Here is a 21,470-nt window from a genome sequence, read left to right on the forward strand (position 1 = left end):
CCCCGAAGCAACATCATTTATATTCTCACTTGCACATTCTGATATCTTGTTTTAGGGTCCTAAAAGTAGAGCTTTTAGCAAAATGAATGAACTGCGGTTTGCTTCGTGACAGGTCTCTCCACTTGCAGGTTGAAGGGCTCTGGCTTGCTTGGTCTCATTTGATCTTCATCATTTTAGCACTGACAGTAAGTCGTACAATGGTCATACTTCTCCTTGGATATATTTCCTTGTATCTTTTACTTGTCACATCGGGATCATGAAAACCCTGCTGCTCATTAACTTTGTCAATTTAAATAGGACCCCTTGCAAAGCACATTGAGTAAGCATCAGTAAAGCATAACATGGAATGTGTGTGAAGGCATCAATCACCGGTCTGTTGCACCCACTCCTGTCATTTTAGCACTTTCTGCTCTCTAAGAACTCAGAATACGGAAGGGGTGGACAACTGAAAGAGACAGATGAAACGGTTGATTTGTTGAGTTGCTAAATGCAGCTGGGACAGGTAATTAAACAGTCCTGCTCCCGCAGAGGAGCCTGCAGCAATGTAACATGAAGTCTCGAAAACCCAGCTGTACTCAGATTTGGATACAGAACTAGTATTAGGTAGGCCTCTTGCAGATTGACAGATTTCGTAAACATCGTTTCTGGTTTATTTGTTCAGTGTGATTAAAGATGGAGCATGTGTGTCTTGTTCATGGTTTAAGTTTCTGGGGAGCATGTGTTGTTTACAGATATCTGGGAGCATCGCCTACGAGGGTACAGGCCTATATCTGGAAGGCAAAGGATTCCATGGGTGACCTTCTCCTGCTCCTCTCTGCTCCTCTTCTCTGCTCCAGCCCATTCCTCCCGACTTCAGCTGTTGCATGGATATTGTGGGGAATGGGGTCAGCTACATAAATAGGTCAGGATTAGGAAGAGGGGGCTGAATGAGGAAATTGAATCAGTTCCCTCCTTAATCCTTTTATTTTTTTATGGAGGCATATTTCTGTGTAAGTAGCAATAGTCTGTATGTACAGCAGTGTCCTTGTTTTAATTTGGGCACCTCTATGCAGAAATTGCTACCACCATATAATCAGTTGCTCCAATAAAAATTTAGCAATTACCTTTCTCGTTGACATTCCACAAGCAGCCCCGTCGCAGGCTTTTTGTAGGGCTGATATGTTCTTTCTTTCAGTTTTACCACAAATGTCCCCATTTCTGGAAAATCCACCTTGCCCAACTTTTCAAAATGACCTTCTCTAGTCATGTGTGGTATCTTGGCCCAGATTCATTCCTGCATAGCAACTAGTAATAATTACAACTAGTAATTATTTGGTTTTCACTTGTTTGTTGGTGAATTGTGCTTTTTTTGGTTGTTCTTAAAGATTGATTGATTGATTTGAGAGAGACAGAGACTGAGAGAGTGTGAGCTGGGCGAGAGGCAGAGGGAGAGAATCTCAGACTCCCCGCGGAGCACAGAGTCATCTAAAACATGACCCTGAGATCTTGACTCGAGCTGAAATCAAGAGTCAGATGCTTAACTAACTGAGCCACCCAGTGGCTTAGTGATGGATTCTGAATACTTTTGACATTTACTTTTAATATCATTTAATTGTAGTTGTGCAGCATTAATTTTTAGTGATGGCTGCATTTAACAGCAGACTTAGAGAATTCCTGAAGATTGAGCAGCCTGTTCTCGCAAGCAGTCTTCATACCACTGGAGACGACCTGCGGGTGGACTCCCTGACCACTGACCACAGCCCCAGTGTTTGCCTCATAAACAGAGGAAGGGAGAGAGTCGGCAAACATGGGTGGGTTAGTCCTTATTACAGAAACATTTCTCTGAGAGTTGGTATTTAACCTTTTACTACTGAAGAAAAGACTAAAAAAAAAACCCAAAAACAAAAAAAACCCCACCACCACCAACATTAGTAATAAGGGAACTGGTATCTTCTGGTTTGATATGCATGGTTGGGTACAATGACTCAGTAAGAGGATAGGGGACCGCAGTGATAAAGAAATCACAGAGAGGGAACAAGAGTAAAAACAATGCTAACCTTCCGTGGAGAGCGCTAGAACATCTTATTGCCAGACATGGTGGTGGAATCTGAAGAGCTTGGTGGTCAAGAACACTTAACTTTCAGAAAGTTAGCCCAGAGCCAGAAATCCCTCATGCCTGTTTTAAGTCATTGAGGTCTTGGTGTGCTAGACTGCTTGTCCTTCCCATTTGTCTGTATGTATACAGTGGGAAGGAAATGAGCCCTAGATGGTGCCTAAAGCCTGTAGAACTCTGGGGACCCAGAGCAAATGACTAACGGGAGGTGACAAGCTCAGAGATAAGGGGTCACAGGGAATAGGAAATATGAAGGAAAGAACCATATTGTGCATGTGTTGCCAAGCTGTATAAGGTTTTCTCCTTATTAAATATATAGTTAGAGGTGGACCTGGTATTTTATTTATTTTTTTGAAGATTTTATTTATTTGACACAGAGATCACAAGTAGGTAGAGAGGCAGGCAGAGAGAGAGGGGGAGGCAGGCTCCCTGCTGAGCAGAGAGCTCGATGCAGGGCTTGATCCCGGGACCCTGAGATCATGACCTGAGCCGAAGGCAGAGACTTAACCCACTGAGCCACCCAGGCGCCCCAAGGGCCTGGTATTTTAGATAAATAAACTATTGATATAGGACATATGAATCATAATTAGTAAGTACCATTTACCATATTTGAGTTTATATAGCCACAATGATTAATCATGAGCTCCATCTTTAAAAGTCAAGGGAGTAGAGTTTGGTGAGTGCTTTTGACCTTTACAGCCAACAACACCAAGTCTCATCTCTTTATTTTGACATGGCCTAGAGTTTCTTAATCTTTGACTTACATCTGAGCCCATAGGAATCCTTCTAAGCCAGCAACATCAATCCTAGGATGGAATAATGATTGCCTTCCTTATTACATAGCCACCCTCCCCCACCTGGAAATTGTTCTCACTTAAGTTGGTGAGATGGAAAAGGAGTTCTTTCTTGAGTGAGGCATCATTCTCACAGCTTAGTTAAAAAAAAAGTATTTAATGAATCCATGTTTAGTGCCTGGTACTATTGTAGGATCTGAAGTTACAGAGAGAAGATACAGACTTTGCATTTAAGCAGGGAGAACAATCAAGAAAATAGAAATTCTAGGCACAGTAGGTTATGAGCTGTGATGGAGATCTATACAAGGTGGTCTTGGACCCCAAACAGAGGGACATTAACTCAGATATCAGGAAGGACTTCCTGGAAGTAACACTGCCTCGGTATTCAAGTGTGAGTGGAAATTAGGTAATAAAGAGGAACTCGAATGTTCTGGGAGATGGGTAGCCCTGCAGAAAAATAAAACCCGGAATCCATACTGGGAACTATAAGAAGTTTGGAATACTTGATGCTTAGAATTGAAGGCAGGACTTTGTACATCTGTGTGTCCATCCCTAAGGAATCTGAAAGGAAAAGAGGAGTGAGAACAAGAAGACAAATTATTCATATTTTATTGGTGGCTAGTTTCGCCATTATTGCCCTCTGTTGGGATCTTGATGATCTGACTCAAGAGGTGGGGTTTTCGTGTCAAAATAATACTTGATGGAGGATTAACAGTTGGATATGTCCTTGTCAGGTTTGATGTTGTTGCTTTGTGTTTTGCTACAGCTGCTGCCCATTCACACTCTTAGGCTTGGCATGGAAGTGGATTCCTTTGATGGGCACCATTACATCTCTTCAGTTGCTCCAGGTGGTCCTGTGGATACACTGAACCTTCTGCAGCCAGAGGATGAACTTCTTGAGGTAAAATTCGTGAGAGATAAAAAACACAGGACAGGAATTTCTGAGTTGTAGGAAAAAGTATTTTTACCAGAAATTCGCTGAATTACATTACCGCCAATGTAATGTGAACTACTTATATTGAAAAATACTTGGGGACTTTCTTTTCAAGTGTATAACACAGTATTGTTAATGATAGTCCCCAGGTTACTTTAAGAGTAGATCTTAAATGTTCTTACTATACACACACACACACACACACACACAACACACAAAATGGTAACCATGTGGGGCAATGCCTGTGTTAACTAACTTCATTGTGAGAATATTTCACAGTATAGATGTAGTTCAAATTATCACATTATATACCTTAAACTTACACAATGTTATGTGTCAATTTTATTTCAATAAAACTGGAGAAAATGAAATAAAATGAAGGTAGAGAAAAATACAGCCTATATAATGATAAAATAAAATAGATAATGGGTTTGAGTTCATTTTTCCTATCTTTTGGGACTCCTGAGACTTTCTTTTGCTTGCTTATTTAAGTGATTGAGAAAGGAGCTAATGTCCTGTTATAGTTTGATAGCATAATTAGGATTTTTTTTTAGCAAAATTCTTTTTTAAGAGACAAATCCCTACCCCTTGTTTGCAGCATGTAGTCACATGCACCTGCAGGTTTTATGGTTATTTCTAATAAGAATTAGGCTAGCTGGGTGACCTCAGGCTTATGTATTATTGACTGGTATTCAGAGTGTCTCCTTGGGACTCACAGCCTAACATGGCAGCCTCTGTGGGCTCCCTCAGGCTCCCCAGCCTGTCTTCAGCTAGAACAATTTTAGAGCACTTCTGCTTTGACATGACCTTCTTGAGATATTTTATTAGATCGGACAGTCCCAGAGCTAACATAAACACACAAACAACAATGAATCTGCTAATTTTACAGACAGGAAAATAAGGCACTGATTTTTCCCCAATGTTATATACTCCTAGCATGATGACTTTAGTTCATGTTTTCTACTTCCCATTTCACTGTTTTTTTCCCAAATACACTACTTCCGAAGCCCCTCAAAAAAATAAATGTGGAGAATGGTCAGACTTGAAGGCTATGTAAAAGAGGGTTCTGCAACGAGTTAGGAACCACAAGAAGCTCTAACTTGGGTTTAATAGACTGAACCTCGTAGCCTTAGCCAAGGTTTGACTCCCATGGGCCTTGGTTGTAGAGATGTCGCTCTAAAGTTGATGTTTACTCAAAGTGAAATGACGAGGATAGCAGATAGGGTTGTTGTTGGGTGCAGCTGCATTTTTGAGCAGTGTCTGGCCACCTAGAGAACTGTGTTGAAAATTCTAGGCTGACTTTTGAGGTCACAGGGAAAGCTGCTATGACTGGTTGTTAAATTTTATCATAAGCATAAGAGGGCAAGATGTGGGAGTCCTGTTTTAATCTCTAGTAAGCAGCTTATTTTTAGAAGTGCTCAAGGAATCCTACTGGGATGCTTATTGTGGAATAATACCTTTAGGTTTTACTACATGACTTAGGCTTTGTTTTTGGTTTGTTTTTTGTATTATTTTGGTTTTGGTACTGAGATCATATCTTTATCTTTCGATTGTCAAAGCACATTCGTAGCTTTATGGATATCACAGATAATAATCTGTAGATTGGAGACCATTTCTATAATGTATAGTTTTTAGGTATTGAGAAAGGAGATATTTTTGTTTGGAGAGAAGTAGAATTAGTAAAAACTAGTTTGATTCTCTCTTTTTTGTGTGTGATAAGTATACATAGATGTACTGTGTGCCTGAAACTGACATGGTCTATCCACTACCATTTTTTGTTGTTGTTAACTTTAGTTTTTGTTTTGTTTTGTTTTTTTTTGGACAGACAGAGATCACAAGTAGGCTGAGAGGCAGGCAGAGAGAGGGGAGGAAGCAGGCTCCCCGCTGAGCAGAGAGACCAATGCGGGGCTCGATCCCAGGACCCTGGGATCATGACCTGAGCCAAAGGCAGAGGCTTTAACCCACTGAGCCACCCAGGTGCCTCTATTTTTAAGTTTTTGAGGAACCTCCATACTGTTTTCCAGAGAGGCTACACTCATCCATGTAAACTTTAAAGCGTTATCTCACTGTGCGATCTTGGCAGTATTATTACTGTAAAAAGGCATAAACAATCTAATGAGGATTGAATGAGGTAATGTGGTGTGACAATACTTGTACGGTATTATGTACTCTGCAAATGTGTATGTGTGTGTGCTTTCTAGTCACAAAGTCTGAATAATTGAGACTTGATAGCTCTTAAGAGGGTCTCCAGTTGGAGGGCCTAAGAAATACTGTGAACTCTAAAATAAAAATTGGCTTATTCTGAATAGCCAAATATAGAAATAGAAAACTCTCTAAAGTTAGCCAAATAAACTCCTGAACCTAAAGAGTGTGTGTGTGTGTGTGTGTGTATGTGTGTGTGTACTCCTTAGAACTTAAAAAAAGGAAACACAAATACGCTGTGGCGTTAGAACATTGTGCCAAGTCTCAGCCCAGAGCAGCTATTTACAGCAGCCATAAATCCTCTTAGATAGGAGTTGGTAATGGGAAACGTGACCAATCCCTTTAACAGTAGAGAGCAGTGAGGAGGACTACCAGGCACTTGCTATAATAATTGGAGACAATTCAAATGAATAAATAATGAGCTAAATAAATATTTAAATGTACTCCAAGATAAAAACCTGAAAAGTGATTTTCTAATTTGTTGAAGTAGTGTGAAACACAAACTAAGACTTGCATATGGGGTAGAATTCTTGGCTTTGGTTATATTCGCTTGCTTGCTTCTCGGTATAGGGTACTGTGCGTGTGGGTGATTTGAGAATTTGCTCTGTCTGTGGCACCCGTTGGCACTGGGGACGTGATGTGGCCAGTGAAGGTTGACTTTCAGTTCTTCCGAGGAAAAACATTTATCAGCTGCTAAACTTGTTGTCCCCCAGATCCCTTTCATCTGTCAGAAAGTCTTGGGAGATGATCCTGACTTTTCCACTAGGACCAGCTCCCTGAAGCACATATGGGTCTCTTTACTCGGTGGTGATACCTCTGTAAATAATTCAGAGGCAGAGAGATGGTGTCTGGCCTGACGGCTAAGTGCTTGGATTTGTGGGCCCGAGAGTGGCTCCTGGGGATCATTGACTTTGGGCTCAGGTCGCTGCCTCTGAGATGCTTGCAAAACCCACAATGCCGTATTCTCTGAGAAGGACAGATTCTGTGCACAGGTTTCTCCCGGGAATGTCGGCCCCATCAGTGATCTGGATATTAGCACGGCACCTGTCAGAAATTGATGCCAGCCCTTTACAACTAATAATGCCACTGAACGCTCCCAGGAAGGTAGGAGTCAGGTGGGAAAAGACTGGTTCATGCCTGGATTATGTTCATGCCTCAGCTTTTAGGGAGTTGCAGGCAGATCAGTTTTTAGTGGTGTTGAGTCAGAACTGAGAGAGTTTCTGGAGCTTAAGTCACATAGATAAAAAATTAGAATAGGTTTATCTTTCTAAATCATCTTTGGTGCAAAAATACTATTACTGTGCACTAAAACATGAAATTTAGATAATTTCATGGTGATAAGCACTAAGCGTTAGGAGTAGTTAGTTATCATTTTGTTCTTTTAAGCATTTGGAACACACGTCTAACAGTTTGAAAACTGACACCTCCGATAGTAGACCTATAGTTGACGGCTGTGTGAGCAGAACATGTAAGAATAGAATGGATTTACATATATTTATTTTCGATGGATACTTTTTCTAGGATGGTCTGAAGCATCGGAGACGGAGAAAAACCATGAGAGACTCTCAACTCTAGGAAACAAACTGAGGGATGCTGGAGGGGAGGTGGGTAGGGTGATGGGATAGCTAGGTGCCTGGCATTAAGGAGGGCACGTGATGTGATGAGCACTGGGTATTACACGTGACTGATGAATTAATTGAACACTATATCTGAAACCAATGATGTGCTCTATGTTGGCTAATTGAATGTAAATTAAAAATAAAGTTTATGGCATATGAAAGAAAATTGTGAAAAATGATGCTCAATTTTGACAGTTGAGTATCCTAGATTTTGTTACCTACACATTGTAAATTGAGTGGTTTTTAATTACAGCCTTAAAATTAGTGTTGATATCTATAGTGATATTTTTATAAAATGAAAAAGTAAAAGGAGGTGGTCTTAGGAAGGCTAGCAATGATATTTAGTGTGTTTAAGGAGAGATGTGTAGAAGTAGATGAGAGAATTCAAGAATTGGAGGGTAGAAAAGAGAAATCATGGAGGTGTGAGAAATTAGATCACTTGTAATCTGCACACGTCTTAAACTTTCTTCACTAAATTCAGTAAAGGTTTAGCCTAAATTTTTATACATTTGATTTCTAGTGTTTTTAGTTACTACTAAAATACTGTGGTTATGTTTGAACCTTTTGTGGGGAAAATAAACCTGTTTTTATTTGGGTAGATCCATGTGAGCATGGGACTTTGGTTTTTTTCTCCAGGGCTGCTCAATTCTGACTTTTCCCTTGTCTTTCTAGGTCAATGGTGTGCAACTGTATGGGAAGTCTCGCCGAGAAGCAGTGTCTTTTCTCAAAGAGGTGCCTCCTCCCTTTACCTTGGTTTGCTGTCGACGACTGTTTGATGATGAAGCTTTTGTGGATGAACCAAGGACCACTGAAGCCCCTCTTCCCAAGATGGAGGTACTAACGGAATATTCTGTGGTTCCCACAGGAACGAGATTCATCAGGAATGCCCTGATGAGTGTGTTTGGATATGAAAGGAGGGGAGAATTTTCCGTCTTTTGACTAGAATAGCACTCAAAGGCAATAATACATAGCTTTACAAACCGTTACTTTTCATTTCACATCATAAAACTTTCATTCTTCTTCTTCTTCTTCTACTTGAAATGTTGGTGACATTAATCTGCATGCATTATTATTTTAGAAAACCTTTTTTTAGTAATTTCCTGGGCTCATTACTTTAGGCTCCCAGTTCAACTCAGTTCACCTTAAGTTTAAGATGTTGGTGAGTGTTGAATATCTAATGGACTTCCCTTTTTCAGAGCCTTAGAAATATGAAGATCTATGACCAATTTCAAAGTGAGTAAAAATTGCTGTAAAAGCCTTCAGAAGGTCAGAGAATAAAATAACATTTTCTGTGCTCTTGGTACACTTCTTTTTTTTTTTTTTTTTTTTAAAGAATATTGTGATTATGTAAACAGTTTTAAGCACGTGCTTTGCCATCTTATGTCAATTGAACTTCATCTTTTATGCCGCTTCCTTACCCTACCCCACCCTTCCTTTCCAGACCCTTACGGATTATAATTCCTTAATACCAGTTAAGTTTATTTCTTTATTTTTTTTTTAAGATTTTATTTATTTAACAGAGTACAAGCAGGGGAAGCTGCAGAGGGAAAAGGGAGAAGCAGACTCCCCGCTGAGCAAGGATCCCGATCTGGGGCTCAATCCCAGGACCCTGGGATCATGACCTGAGCTGAAGGCAGACCCTTAACCAGTTGAGCCACCCAGGCACCCCATTAACACCAGTTTAGATGCACAGAGCCTTCTGTTTCCTTGCCTGTAGTCTGAGTTTCAAGATAGTCATGCCTCTACCACTTAATGATTGTGAATCTTTGAGCAAATGAGCAAATAACTTGACTTTCTGTTCATATTCTTTCTTTTTTTTTTTAAGATTTTATTTATTTATTTGACAAAGAGAGAGAGATCACAAGTAGGCAGGGAGGCAGGCACAGAGAGAGGGGGAAGAAGGCTCCCCTCTGAGCAGGGAGCCCAATGCAGGGCTCGATCCCAGGACCCTGAGATCATGACCTGAGCGGAACGCAGAGGCTTAACCCAATGAGCCACCCAGGCTCCACATTCTCTCTCTGAAAATTGGGGATACTTATAGTCCTTCCTGCCCTCCTCAGTTTGTACGAGAAAGAAATGAAGTAATACGTGCCCAGCTGTTAGTGCAGTGCCTTGCCGATGAGAAGTGCTCAGGAGAGGTCTCCTATAAGTCTTGACTCTTCCAGTCCAGCTGTCTTTGTTTCCTGATCTCCTGAAGTATATAAGAGGCTAGCCCTGTCTCAGGGTCACAGATACTTTCATGTGTATTAAGCTTGCTTTTGCAAGAAAACTCACCCCTGTGAGCAGAGTCATATCTTAAAATTATTTTGTCTCTCACAATGTTTTTATTCTATACTGGGTGTATAGGAATTGTTTAGTCCTTTATTGATTGAGAATCTTTTTTTTTTTTTCCTTAATGTTTATCTTCAGTAAAACATATTTCAAGGAAGGATCTTGAATATCACTTTTGTGATTCTTAGTACCTTTACTAAAATTCAGTGTGGATGAGGGCTTACCTCTAAAGATTGATAAAAATACCTTTAATCTAATCTTACAGGGTGTGTAAATCACCCAGCTTGCTGACTCAATGCTCCCATCAGTCATCCTTTACCACAATGGGTAAACAACAGCTTTGAATTATTCTAAATGTCAACCTTGCTGCCCATTAGTTGATTGCTTTCCATTTTGTAAATACAGGAGTTATGCACAATTGATTGTATCAAAGTGATATATCTTAGGTTGGAGTATAATATATATATACCTTGGATGCCTTGAAATTTCTATAAACTTAGGTTTTATAAGTATGTGCAGTTTCTCAAAATCCTGGCTTTCTTTTCTTTCTTTTTTTTCTTTTTTTTTTTTTTTCCCATTTATCCCCTGTTTCATCTTAGGTTCTTAAACCTTATCTGGTTAGGCAGCTCAGCCAGAATTCTAATGCTCGTTACTCAATGAGGGTATTAAATGCCCCAGTAAAACATCAATCATATTGTATTAGCTATAGGAACTTTACTTTTTATTGGAAGGTATAATGTTTTCTTTATGAATATCATGTCCTCACATCAGGCTGATATATACAAAGGTTATTGATCCAGAACATCCCACTAATTTCAAGTTTTGTAATTCAAGAACCCAGAAATTGTTAACATGTTTAGACTCAATCCACCATGGATTGAGTATTGACTTTCCATGTCCTGTGGGGACAGTTTTGAGATCTGGACCAACCCTAATTTTAAAAATGTTTTTGTACTTGCTATAGTGCTTTACTCTTCCATATTAGAAGGGTCCCTCCTTTTGATTTCATTAAATGGATTTTCTTATGCAAGTCACTCAAAATTAAGTTCCTAGGAATAATGCACTTTGATTTTATTTACTGAGAGCACCCAGACTTTTAAGAAGGCTACTTGTAAAAATTATTATTTAGCCTGTAATTTTATTTTAAAAGTTCGAAGCGGTGCACCTGGGTGGCTCAGTCGGGTAAACATCTGCCTTTGGCTCAGGTCATGATCTCAGGGTCCTGGGATTGGGTCCCATGTTCGGCTCCCTGCTTGGTGGTCGGTCTGCTTCTCCCTCTGCCTCTGCCCCTCCCCCTGCTTGTGTTCTCTCTCTCGTTCCTGCTCTCTCTCAAACAAATAAGATCTTTAAAGAAAAAAATTCCCAAGGGATATGCAGTCAAAGAAGGATGATTTGTTAATGTTTTGGACAAATATGTATCAAGCGCCGACTCTGAGCCAGGATCTATTGTGGGCTGAGTGGATAGCTATTGGTAAACCCCATGGTAGCCCACACAGGGTTTCCATTCTATCCTGTCATTTTGTTAGTTGCTCGGGCTGCAAAGAAAACGAAGATAATCTTTGTGCTTCAGACAGAAGTTCATGGTATTTTGAGGACAATTAATCATGTGAACACACAATATAGTGCTATAAGTAGTACTAAAAACTGAAGGTTGAAGCAGCTCTTCTTCTGTGTAGGCAACTCATTGACTCACTGTCATTTAGCTTCCTAGAATTCCCCATAGCATTGACTCTCCCTGAAAGGAGTGGGGAGCCTAGAATGGGGGTTTGGAGGTATGAAGTCAAGGAAAATAACCAAGGACCCTTGGATAGTTTTGCTAACTTACATCCTCCAAGATGAGATTTTTGTTATTTCAACTCGGTGATTTTTTTTTTTTAACTAGTTTTTAGACTTAGACAATTCCCAAGGACTTAGATTTTTTCCACTTTATTTTTCTAGTGAACTTTTTCTTGAAAACTTCTAGGAGCCAACAGAAGTGGTTTCTTTTGTGTCTTGTCCTATTCTCGCTCTCTGTTGGCATCTTTCTGTCTTTCACTGTAATTATAAATTCAGGTATTGCTACTTAAATATCTTACAAGCTTTGACTTTGTATGATTTTTTTCATTTTTTTTCTTAAATTGCATATTTTTCCTTTTATGCTTCTAATGGGACTCATTGAAGTATAAGAGGTCAGTATTAATATTTTGAACGAAACAAGTACTTTACATTTTAAAAAATCCAAACTGTATGAACAGACTGCATTTTGAAGTACTTGGATTTTCATGAAGGTCTTATACTAGAGTGTGTGTGCCCCAGTGCATGCCCTTCTGAAAAGATTAAAAAGATAAAGTATGCATGCCAAAGAATTCCTAGTTGGAGAAGAAACTGTGAGATTCCTGAGATGTTAATTCTTTCCAGAATTGAAAGGACAATGTTTTTAAGCATTTATCTTCTTTGGTGTTTCAGGCTGACCACAGTGTAGAAGTCGGTACTGAAGAAGATGATGATGGGGAATTAGCACTATGGTCTCCTGAAGTCAAGATTGTTGAACTGGTTAAAGATCATAAAGGCTTGGGATTCAGCATCCTGGATTACCAGGTATAAGAATCTATATTGAGTTTTTGGAGAGATTTGTTTTAAAGGTATGTGAAGTAGTAATTATTTAAGGCACCCACTAGGGAAAACAGAATGATTTGATATCTAATTCTACCACCCAGAGACAGGTGTTATAATTTACATTGTTACCTTTGCATTTGGTAGCTTTCCTAGTGAATAAAGTGGGGGGGGGGGTGATACAATAATTGAACAGGGAGGGAAGCAATAGTTTTATGCCCATGGACGCTTTTAGAGACTGGAGTTTGAAGAGTTTTGTTTTTTGTTTTTTTTTTTTTATGGAGGGATTGTCCCTCCCATTTTTATTGAGATATATTTCACATATCATAAAATTCGTAAAATTCATGCATGTCAAGCATGCTGTTTGGTTGTTTTTAGTATATTTGGAGTTGTGCAACCATCACCACAGTCTAATTTTAGAATCCTTTCATTACCCCAGAAAGAAACCCATCCACATTAGAGTAGTTCCCAACTCTTACTCTTCTCTCTCCCCTTCACACGAAGGTTTTTATTGTTTTGCTCATTGGTTGATCTCAATGAGCTTGATTAAGTAGAAATGTTCTTTATGAAATTATATATTTATATTTAACACAGACCACATACTATTTATGTATTTATGTGTACACCAGTTACAGCTAATGTCACTAATGCATTTGGGGGGTTGTGTTTGAAAGATCACAATAGGACATCTGTATGTTGTATCAATTTACTGGTTTACAGTATTTTTAGACCTTCTGATTATCATGGGGAATTTAAAACTTGGCAAAAAACCTCTTCACTTTTAAGATGCATATTTTAATACTTTAGTGCTGCCTAAACACATTGTGGTTTAATAAAGCAAAATGTACTCTATCAAAGCACATAAAATGCCAAGTGGTATAAAAATCAATTTTTTAATATAATAAGGCATTCGGGAACAGATTAAAAGAAAAATACTTTGAGCATTATGTAAGAACATTAAATTCCATATTTAGGTAGTATGATTTAAGATTACTGAAATAGATTGTTCATTTTTGCTGGCATATTTCTGTGCCAGATAACTCTGTGTTATTAGAACTTTCCTTTGGAAATATTACTGAATTATGATTTGCTGATTGTAAATAATGCGTATTTGGGGATATACTTTTATCAAGAAGTACCAATCCTGTAAGATTCCAGAAGTTTCTATATTGATTAATATAAGGGCATATAGGGGGATGGGGTAACTGGGTGATGGACATTAAGGAGGTCACATGATGTAATGAGCACTGGGTATTATATAAGACTAATGAATCACTGAGCTCTACCACTGAAACTATTTTAAAAAATTAAAAATTAAAAAAACTATTAAAAAATATAAGGGCATATAAAACAAGTTGTAGGTACCATCTCAATTTTTCTTCCCCAATGTACCCTTATTATCTACCACATGATAAATGATAAATAAGTATTTGCAGAATGATTGAATAAAGTTTAGGTCAGCTAAAATTAACTGGAAGGGAATGAATGCATTCAATGAGGTTTTTTGTTTTTTTTTTAAATTTTATTTTTTATAAACATATATTTTTTCCCCAGGGGTACAGGTCTGTGAATTGCCAGGTTTACACACTTCACTGCACTCACCATAGCACATACCCTCCCCAATGTCCATAATAACCCCACCCCCCCAACCCCCCTCCCCCCAGCAACCCTCAGTTTGTTTTATGAGATTAAGAGTTACTTATGGTTTATCTCCCTCCCAATCCCATCTTGCTTTCAATGAGGTTTTTTTTTTAACCATTTTGATTATAGGATTTAGTTTAGAAAACTCTTTTCATATGAAGTATTAGATATTCAGCTACATTTCCATTATGATTAGAATCTATCTATATTTGCATTCTTATATAATATAATGGTTGCTCTTACCCTCTTAAATGACATTATGTGCAAGTTTTATATTTTGAATATTTCCCGTGTTAAAGCAGTGAAGTGCTTTAGAAATAAAAACAAAAACAAACTTCAGTAAAGGAGAGAAAGAAAAAGTTGAGAGTCCTTAAGAGTTTAACCTCTAGTTAACAGAAGAATTCTTTTATCAGTTCTAAGCTTTATACTTAAAAAAAAACAAAAAAAAAAACATAGTTCCAAATAGAGAAAATTTTTTTCTTCATTGTACTCCTATAGGTATGCCTTGAGGTATACTTTGGTTTTTTAAAATTTTATTTTTTTATAAAATTCTAGGTTTCTCCCCCCTACTCCTTATCTTCCTCAAAATGATCATTACATATACTATTTCTGCACAAATTATATAAAGTAATTTTGCCTTTGTGCTTCTCAGAGGACTGATAGAAAAATTTTTGATTTCTGAAATGCTACTTTGATTCATATTAAAGCACTCAATTTATTTACTTCTATAGCTAAACCTTGGAAGAAGAAACATTCAATCTTTTTTTTTTTAAGATTTTTATTTATTTGACAGACAGATCATAAGTAGGCAGAGAGGCAGGCAGAGAGAGAGGAGGAGGCAGGCTCCCTGCTGAGCAGAGAGCCCGATGTGAGGCTCGATCCCAGGACCCTGGGATCATGACCTGAGCCGAAGGCAGAGGCTTTAACCACTGAGCCACCCAGGCGCCCCAGAAACATTCAATCTTAAACTGAATTTTTTTTCTTTAGTCAGTCTTATTTTTTTTTTTTAAAGATTTTATTTATTTATTGGACAGAGAGAGATCACAAGTAGGCAGAGAGGCAGGCAGAGAGAGAGAGGAGGAAGCAGGCTTCCCGCCAAGGAAAGAGCCCGATGTGGGGCTCGATCCCAGGACCCTGGGATCATGACCTGAGCAGAAGGCAGAGGCTTTAACCCTCTGAGCCACCCAGGCACCCCCTCTTTAGTCAGTCTTAAGTACATTTACCTATAATTGTATTCACATTTTCACCATTTGTCAGTGGCATGTAGAACTGTTGAACACTGTGACATTTAGATGACACATAAACATAATTTAAAATTTGGTTTTGGGCAAGTTAATTAATTGGTTATATTGTCCCTTGTTGTAATTAGGTAATAAATTCTAAAGTTCAAAATTTTTTTTTTTGCAAGGGCAGGTGAAGGTTTAGCAAAAGTCGTGAAAGGCCATGTTCCTGGCTATTACTGTATTTGATGCATCCTGTATGAATTCATTAGGTAGCTGAAGAGGGCCAGTGCAGATCCACCCACATCCCCTTTCTCCCCCTTAGCACATTTAGAGTAAGAATACTCTAGAAACATTTTGGCCACAGGGAGAAAGTTTTAGGAGAGTGGGAGAGCTTCCAGGTGTAAAGGGTGCATTAGTAGTATTGAAGAGACTGAAATTTTACTTAGCAATTTTAATTTCTCACTAACTCATTTTTCTCTAGATTAGTAGAACTTCCTCAAGAACCTGACAAAATTACATACAGTATCTGTTCCATTGGTGCTTATGCAATTTCTTCATCTATAAAATGGGGGTAATGTCTAGCTCAAAGGATTGTTTTGGATTAATTAAGTTAATGTGTAAAGAAATGGGAAATGTTTACATTACTATGGGTGTGTGAATATTGATAATCATCCAATTTAGAAAATAAACTACAGAAGTCTGGATATTGTCCTTGAAGTTATAGCCATACTACAATATGTTTGAACCCTATTAATTCTCAGCTATCCGGTTAGATTCAGAAAATTAGTAAGTAGATACTTTTGCTTAGTGAAATCTAAATTTAATTGTAAAATTACATTCTAAAATGGAGCCAACTCCTGATAAACCATAGGTGAATTATGCAGTTTTGGATTATGGGCTGGCAGTTTGCTTTTCACATAAATTGAACTGAACCTTAGGGAAAGATGAGCGAGCAGATAAAGGATCTTGAATTGGCCATGGAACTGTGGAGTGGCTGGACAGGCGAAAGTCTGAAAATTCAAAGAGCAAAGAGCAAACTAAAAATTCATTTTCATGAAAGGCATTTAAAATAGATTGGGGCAAAGGAAAAGGAGAAAGCAGCAGGGAATCATATTTACTATAACCTAGTAAACTATGGTTTATGCAGTTTTTGTGTTACAGTAAATATGATTCAGGTGGTAAGCCACCTCATTAGATTTTAGGATAAGGTGATCATCGCATTATTGGCTCTGATTTGAATGAATATAGAATATTTATTAGTCACAAATATTTCTAGGTACTGCTCCATGTAGTGGCTCGTTAATATCCTGCCCTATATGTGTGCTGTATTAGAAGGCTCGTTGGGGGCACCTGGGTGGCTCAGTGGGTTAAAGCCTCTTGCCTTCAGCTCAGGTCATGATCCCAGGGTCCTGAGATCACATTGGGCTCTCTGCTCATCGGAGAGCCTGCTTCCCCCAACCCCTCTCTGCCTGCCTCTCTGTCCACTTGTGATCTCTGTCTGTCAAATAAATAAATCTTTAAAAAAAATATATAGAAGGCTCATTGGTCACTATAATGTCATACCTTACAGGAAAGTGTCATGGAAAACAGTGATGTGCATAATTTATCAAGAACATGATTATTATGGCTTAACTATGTAATCTGTTTCTAAGCAATACATTACTTCAGAAATTTGGTTATAACTTTTTATAGTATAATTTCTTGCCAATTTCTAGGTGTGGTTTTCATATTGTGCTTTAGTTCTTGTTGTCTTGATTATGTCTAAATGTCTTTATTCCATGGAATATTACTAATACTAATCCTAATATTAACACTAAAATATATAAATTCAATTCTAATAGCATAATATTTATTGAGTGTTTACAGTTTGCTGGCCCCTGTTCTGATTGTTTTATGTGTCCTTCACAAGAAGCCTATGGAGCAGGTACTATTATTATTATCCTCATTTTTGAGGCGAGGAACGTGAAACACAGAGATGTTATGTAACTAGTCCAAGTTCACACAGCTAGTATCTGGCAGAACTACAATTTGAACTCAAGCAGTCAGCTCCCAGAATCTGTGCTTTTAACTACCATATTATGTTGCTCCTTTCCTCATGAGTGCATTTTATTACAGAAGATTTTTGTACTAAATTTATTACAGCAGATCTTCCTGTTTTTCCAGCTTGTAAAAAAAATTCCGTATCTTAAGCACAAGCTGCTAGATAGTTTTCTCATTTTTAATGCTTATGTGAAAGTTTAGTAAATATTAAAAATTAACATAGTGTGTTCAGATGCATTGTGTAAGAGCTAGTGTTTATTTATTGCTTCAAATGAAAATAATTACAAATTTAAGAATCCTAAATTAATGCAACTAATTTGTTGTGGGCTAGTGTTCAATAATGAAGCAATTATTAGGTAGTATGAGTCTTTGATTTTTAATTTCAACCAAAAAGCTTGAAATAAATTTAGAATTGTATGGATTTCACCTTGGGTTAACCTTATATATTAAACATGGCAAGTAGATATTTTCTGGTGTTTTGATTTATGTTGAACTTTGAATAACCCCTCATGATTATAATTCACTGGAAATGTTTGACATTAGCCAATTTTTGAACATTAGCCATGATATTGCCATTCTTAATACTTTTGAATTTTAGTGATTTAGAAGGTAAAATTTATTAACCAATAATTCTCTTCCCTCCAACATCCCCATTCTCATTTCTCCCCTCCTGATATAGACAGACTCAATTTTTGCCAAAGCAGATATTTTTAAAAGACTTTTGAGTTTATCTGACACCAAGATAGATAAAAATTAGAAAGCATTATAGTGTAGCCATTGAGACGTGATTCATACATAAATACTGTTAGTAATATTTTTAAAAAATTGTTTGAAAGACCAAAGACGAATGATGACTCACTAAGAACAATAGTGAAAATATTCCTCCCCATTAAAAAAAAAAGCAAAACAGCAATTTATTATTCTTGTAGCTCTTCAGAATGCTTTGATAACTATCCAGCTAAACTCCTGGGACCTGATGATATTTAGGTCTCCTACTCCTCTGCCATCTTGCTCCACGATTTATTTTTCTTAACAGAAGAAATGGGTTATAAAGCCCAAATAGTATGATATAAAAGATTGTAGTATTGCTAAGTCTTGGATATGGTATGCCTTACTATTTCTGAGAAAAACTTAGTGTGCGTTTTTTGCTGGACTTCTTCCTAATTCCATTAAATAAACTCTTTTAAAAACATCAAAAAAGTTGTAGGAATAGATTGTGTAGATTTTATATATGTGGGCTTTTTTTTTTTAAGATTTTATTATTTATTTGACAGACAGAGGTCACAAGTAGGCAGAGAGGCAGGCAGAGAGAGGAGGGGAGTCAGGCTCCCTGCTGAGCAGAGAGCCCGATGCAGGGCTTGATCCCAGGACCTTGGGATCATGACCTGAGCTGAAGGCAGAGGCTTTAACCCACTGAGCCACCCAGGCGCCCCTATATATGTGGACTTAAAAATTGACTTTTTTCTTATCGTATGTGCAGAAGAATAACTTTCTCTGCTCATTAGAAATTTATGTATATATGTCTTTTTTTTTTTTTTCCCTAAGGTTTTATCTTTAAGTAATCTCTACTTCCAGCGGGGAGCTAGAACTCACTAACCCCGAGCTCAAGAGGCACATATTCCACTGACTGAGCCAGAGAAGCACTCCTACAAATGTTTGTAAAATACATAGTAAAGGGCACCTGGGTGTTTCAGTTGGATAAGTGTCCAACTCTTGATTTTGCCTCAAGTCATGATCTCAGGGTTGTGAGATCGAGCCCACGTTGGGCTCTGCACTGGGTGTGGAGCCTGCTTGAGATTCTCTCTCTCTTTCCTTCTCTAAAAAAAATAATAAAAATAAAAATAAATCTAAAATAAGTAATACATACATATGCATAAAAATTCAAAGGTACATAAATTTATCCTGTGAAGAGTAAATCTACCTCTAACCATAGTCCTTCACTTCTCCTAGATAAAAACTCCTGTTTTTTCTTTTTGTATGTCCTCTCAGATATTATACATGCACAGTTACAAAAGTAAGATTTTTTTGTTGCTTAATGGTTTTTTTTTAATTTTTTACACATAAATGGATTATGTCATACATACTTAAACACCTTACTTTTATCTCAATTATATGTTCTTTAATTTTGGTATTTATAGAGCTATTCTATTCTTTTTAATAGTAACTCATTTTAATAACTGCATAGTATATATATATATATATTTTTAAAGATTTTATTTATTTATTTGAGAGAGAGAGAGAGCATGAGAGTAGAGAGGTCAGCAGAGAAGCAGACTCCCTGCAGAGCAAGGAGCCCGATGTGGGACTCGATCCCGGGACTCCAGGATCATGACCTGAGCCAAAGGCAGTTGTTTAACCAACTGAGCCACCCAGGCACCCTAACTGCATAGTATATTATTGTTGATGTACGATAATTTATTTAACCAATCTCCTGTACCCAGTTAGTGGGTATTTCATATGAAGCTGTATTGGAGATCTTTGTCCTACTCTTTTGTAAAAAGGTGGAAATAATCCTTGTGATGAGTTCCTAGAATTGCTTATCACATGTCTTTTAAATTTTGGTACATTTTTACCAGTTTGCTTAAGTATAACATTTGTGAGACTTGTGTATTTAAAATTGATGCCTTCTTACGTAGTGTCATTTCTTTAATTAGATAATTATCTTGAAAAACAGTGTGTAAGCAGGTACCTAATTCATGAACTTGCTAATGGTTTTCCATAATATGGACAGATTAAGTGATAGCACTATATAACTATCCCTTTGTTTTAGCTTTATATTGGCAGTAATTAATTTATTGATCTTTGTAACTAAGAGGGAATAAATGGTTTATATTCAGATAATGCTATTAGTCCCCAAAACTCTATTCCTATTTCGTCTGCCAGTTTTAATCTTGGTTATCAGAAAATTGAGTTTATAAATGGAAGAAATTGAGGGTTTTAATTTTTGCTAGTTTTGATGGATGCTACTGCCAGTACACAGTGTTTACTAACTTGTGGAAGCCTAATATCGTTATGTTCCTGTTAACCGATTCATTCATAGAATCTAAGATACAGAGATAGATAGGTATTAACATAATTTTAGCATATAGTAGTAATATTAGAACATCATTACAAACCTATACTATTTCCAGAATCTAAGACACGGAGGACAGTCATGTGTTGCGGGTTACTCTATGTACATTTTCATGTTCATTAACATGGACACCAGTATCTGGGCTGGTTTTTTACTTTGTTGTTGTTTTTGTCCCCCCCGACCCCAGAAGATTTTATTTATTTATTTGTTAGAGAGAGAGAGCACAAGCAGGGCAGCAGCAGAGGGAGAGGGAGAGCAGGCTCCCCACCGAGCAGGGATCCCGATGTGGGGCTCTATCCTAGGACCGTGGAATCATGACCTGAGCTGAAGGCAGCCAATTAACCCACTGAGCCACCCAGGCATCCCCCCCTCCTTTTTTAAAAGGAGTTCTTTGGGTTCATTTCACCCATGTAGGATTAATACAGTAAGAGTAAGAAAAATGGTGTCAATCTCTACTAATGGCAGTGTCCATGTTCTTGCAAATATATAGCTTGCTGTTGAACAAACCACACATCTGCATTTAAAGGTCACCTTAGCTTCGTGGAACTTGGGACTGGTAAAGGCTATTCAGTGCCCATCCCTGATTCCTATCCACATTTATTTTTATTAACATCGACGTACTGTAAGCTTCAGTGCCAACTGGGGTGAAGATTTCTTTTCACAGAGGATTTGCTTCCTTTCCCTCTATGGGAAAGTTCTGTATCCTTTAAATCATTTTAAGCTGCATCATTTGAAAAATAATTCTTAATAGTATGTTCGTGGAGTGGATTGATTGTGGCTAGTGGGGGAATTCTCTTATGGCTTAAAGATTGCTTTTCAAGCCTGCAAAGTGGGTGAATGAAGGGAGCCCACTCCTGGTGTGTGGAGTTTGTAGTGTGCTCAGGATGATGACTGACTTCCAAAAACCACAGTTCAGCAAGACTAAAGGCATCAGGAGACCAGAAGCCACTTAATAAGAGATCAAAGAGGCTGTGTGTATATCAGCTTGA

At 37.8% G+C, this 21,470-nt stretch overlaps 1 protein-coding gene across 1 annotated transcript in view; it reads left to right on the top strand.

Moving 5' to 3' along the window:
- PATJ (PATJ crumbs cell polarity complex component) overlaps positions 1-21,470 on the top strand; it is a 362,302-nt gene that overhangs the window by 60,415 nt on the left and 280,417 nt on the right. Inside the window, exons 15-17 of the mRNA XM_032839752.1 lie at positions 3,653-3,787; positions 8,314-8,475; positions 12,358-12,489. Coding sequence (XP_032695643.1) covers positions 3,653-3,787; positions 8,314-8,475; positions 12,358-12,489 — 429 coding nt within the window. The remainder of the gene's footprint in view (positions 1-3,652; positions 3,788-8,313; positions 8,476-12,357; positions 12,490-21,470) is intronic.

Source organism: Lontra canadensis, unplaced genomic scaffold (assembly GCF_010015895.1).
Source record: "Lontra canadensis isolate GAN:19392208 unplaced genomic scaffold, GSC_riverotter_1.0 scaffold109, whole genome shotgun sequence".
NCBI classification, from domain to species: domain Eukaryota; kingdom Metazoa; phylum Chordata; class Mammalia; order Carnivora; family Mustelidae; genus Lontra; species Lontra canadensis.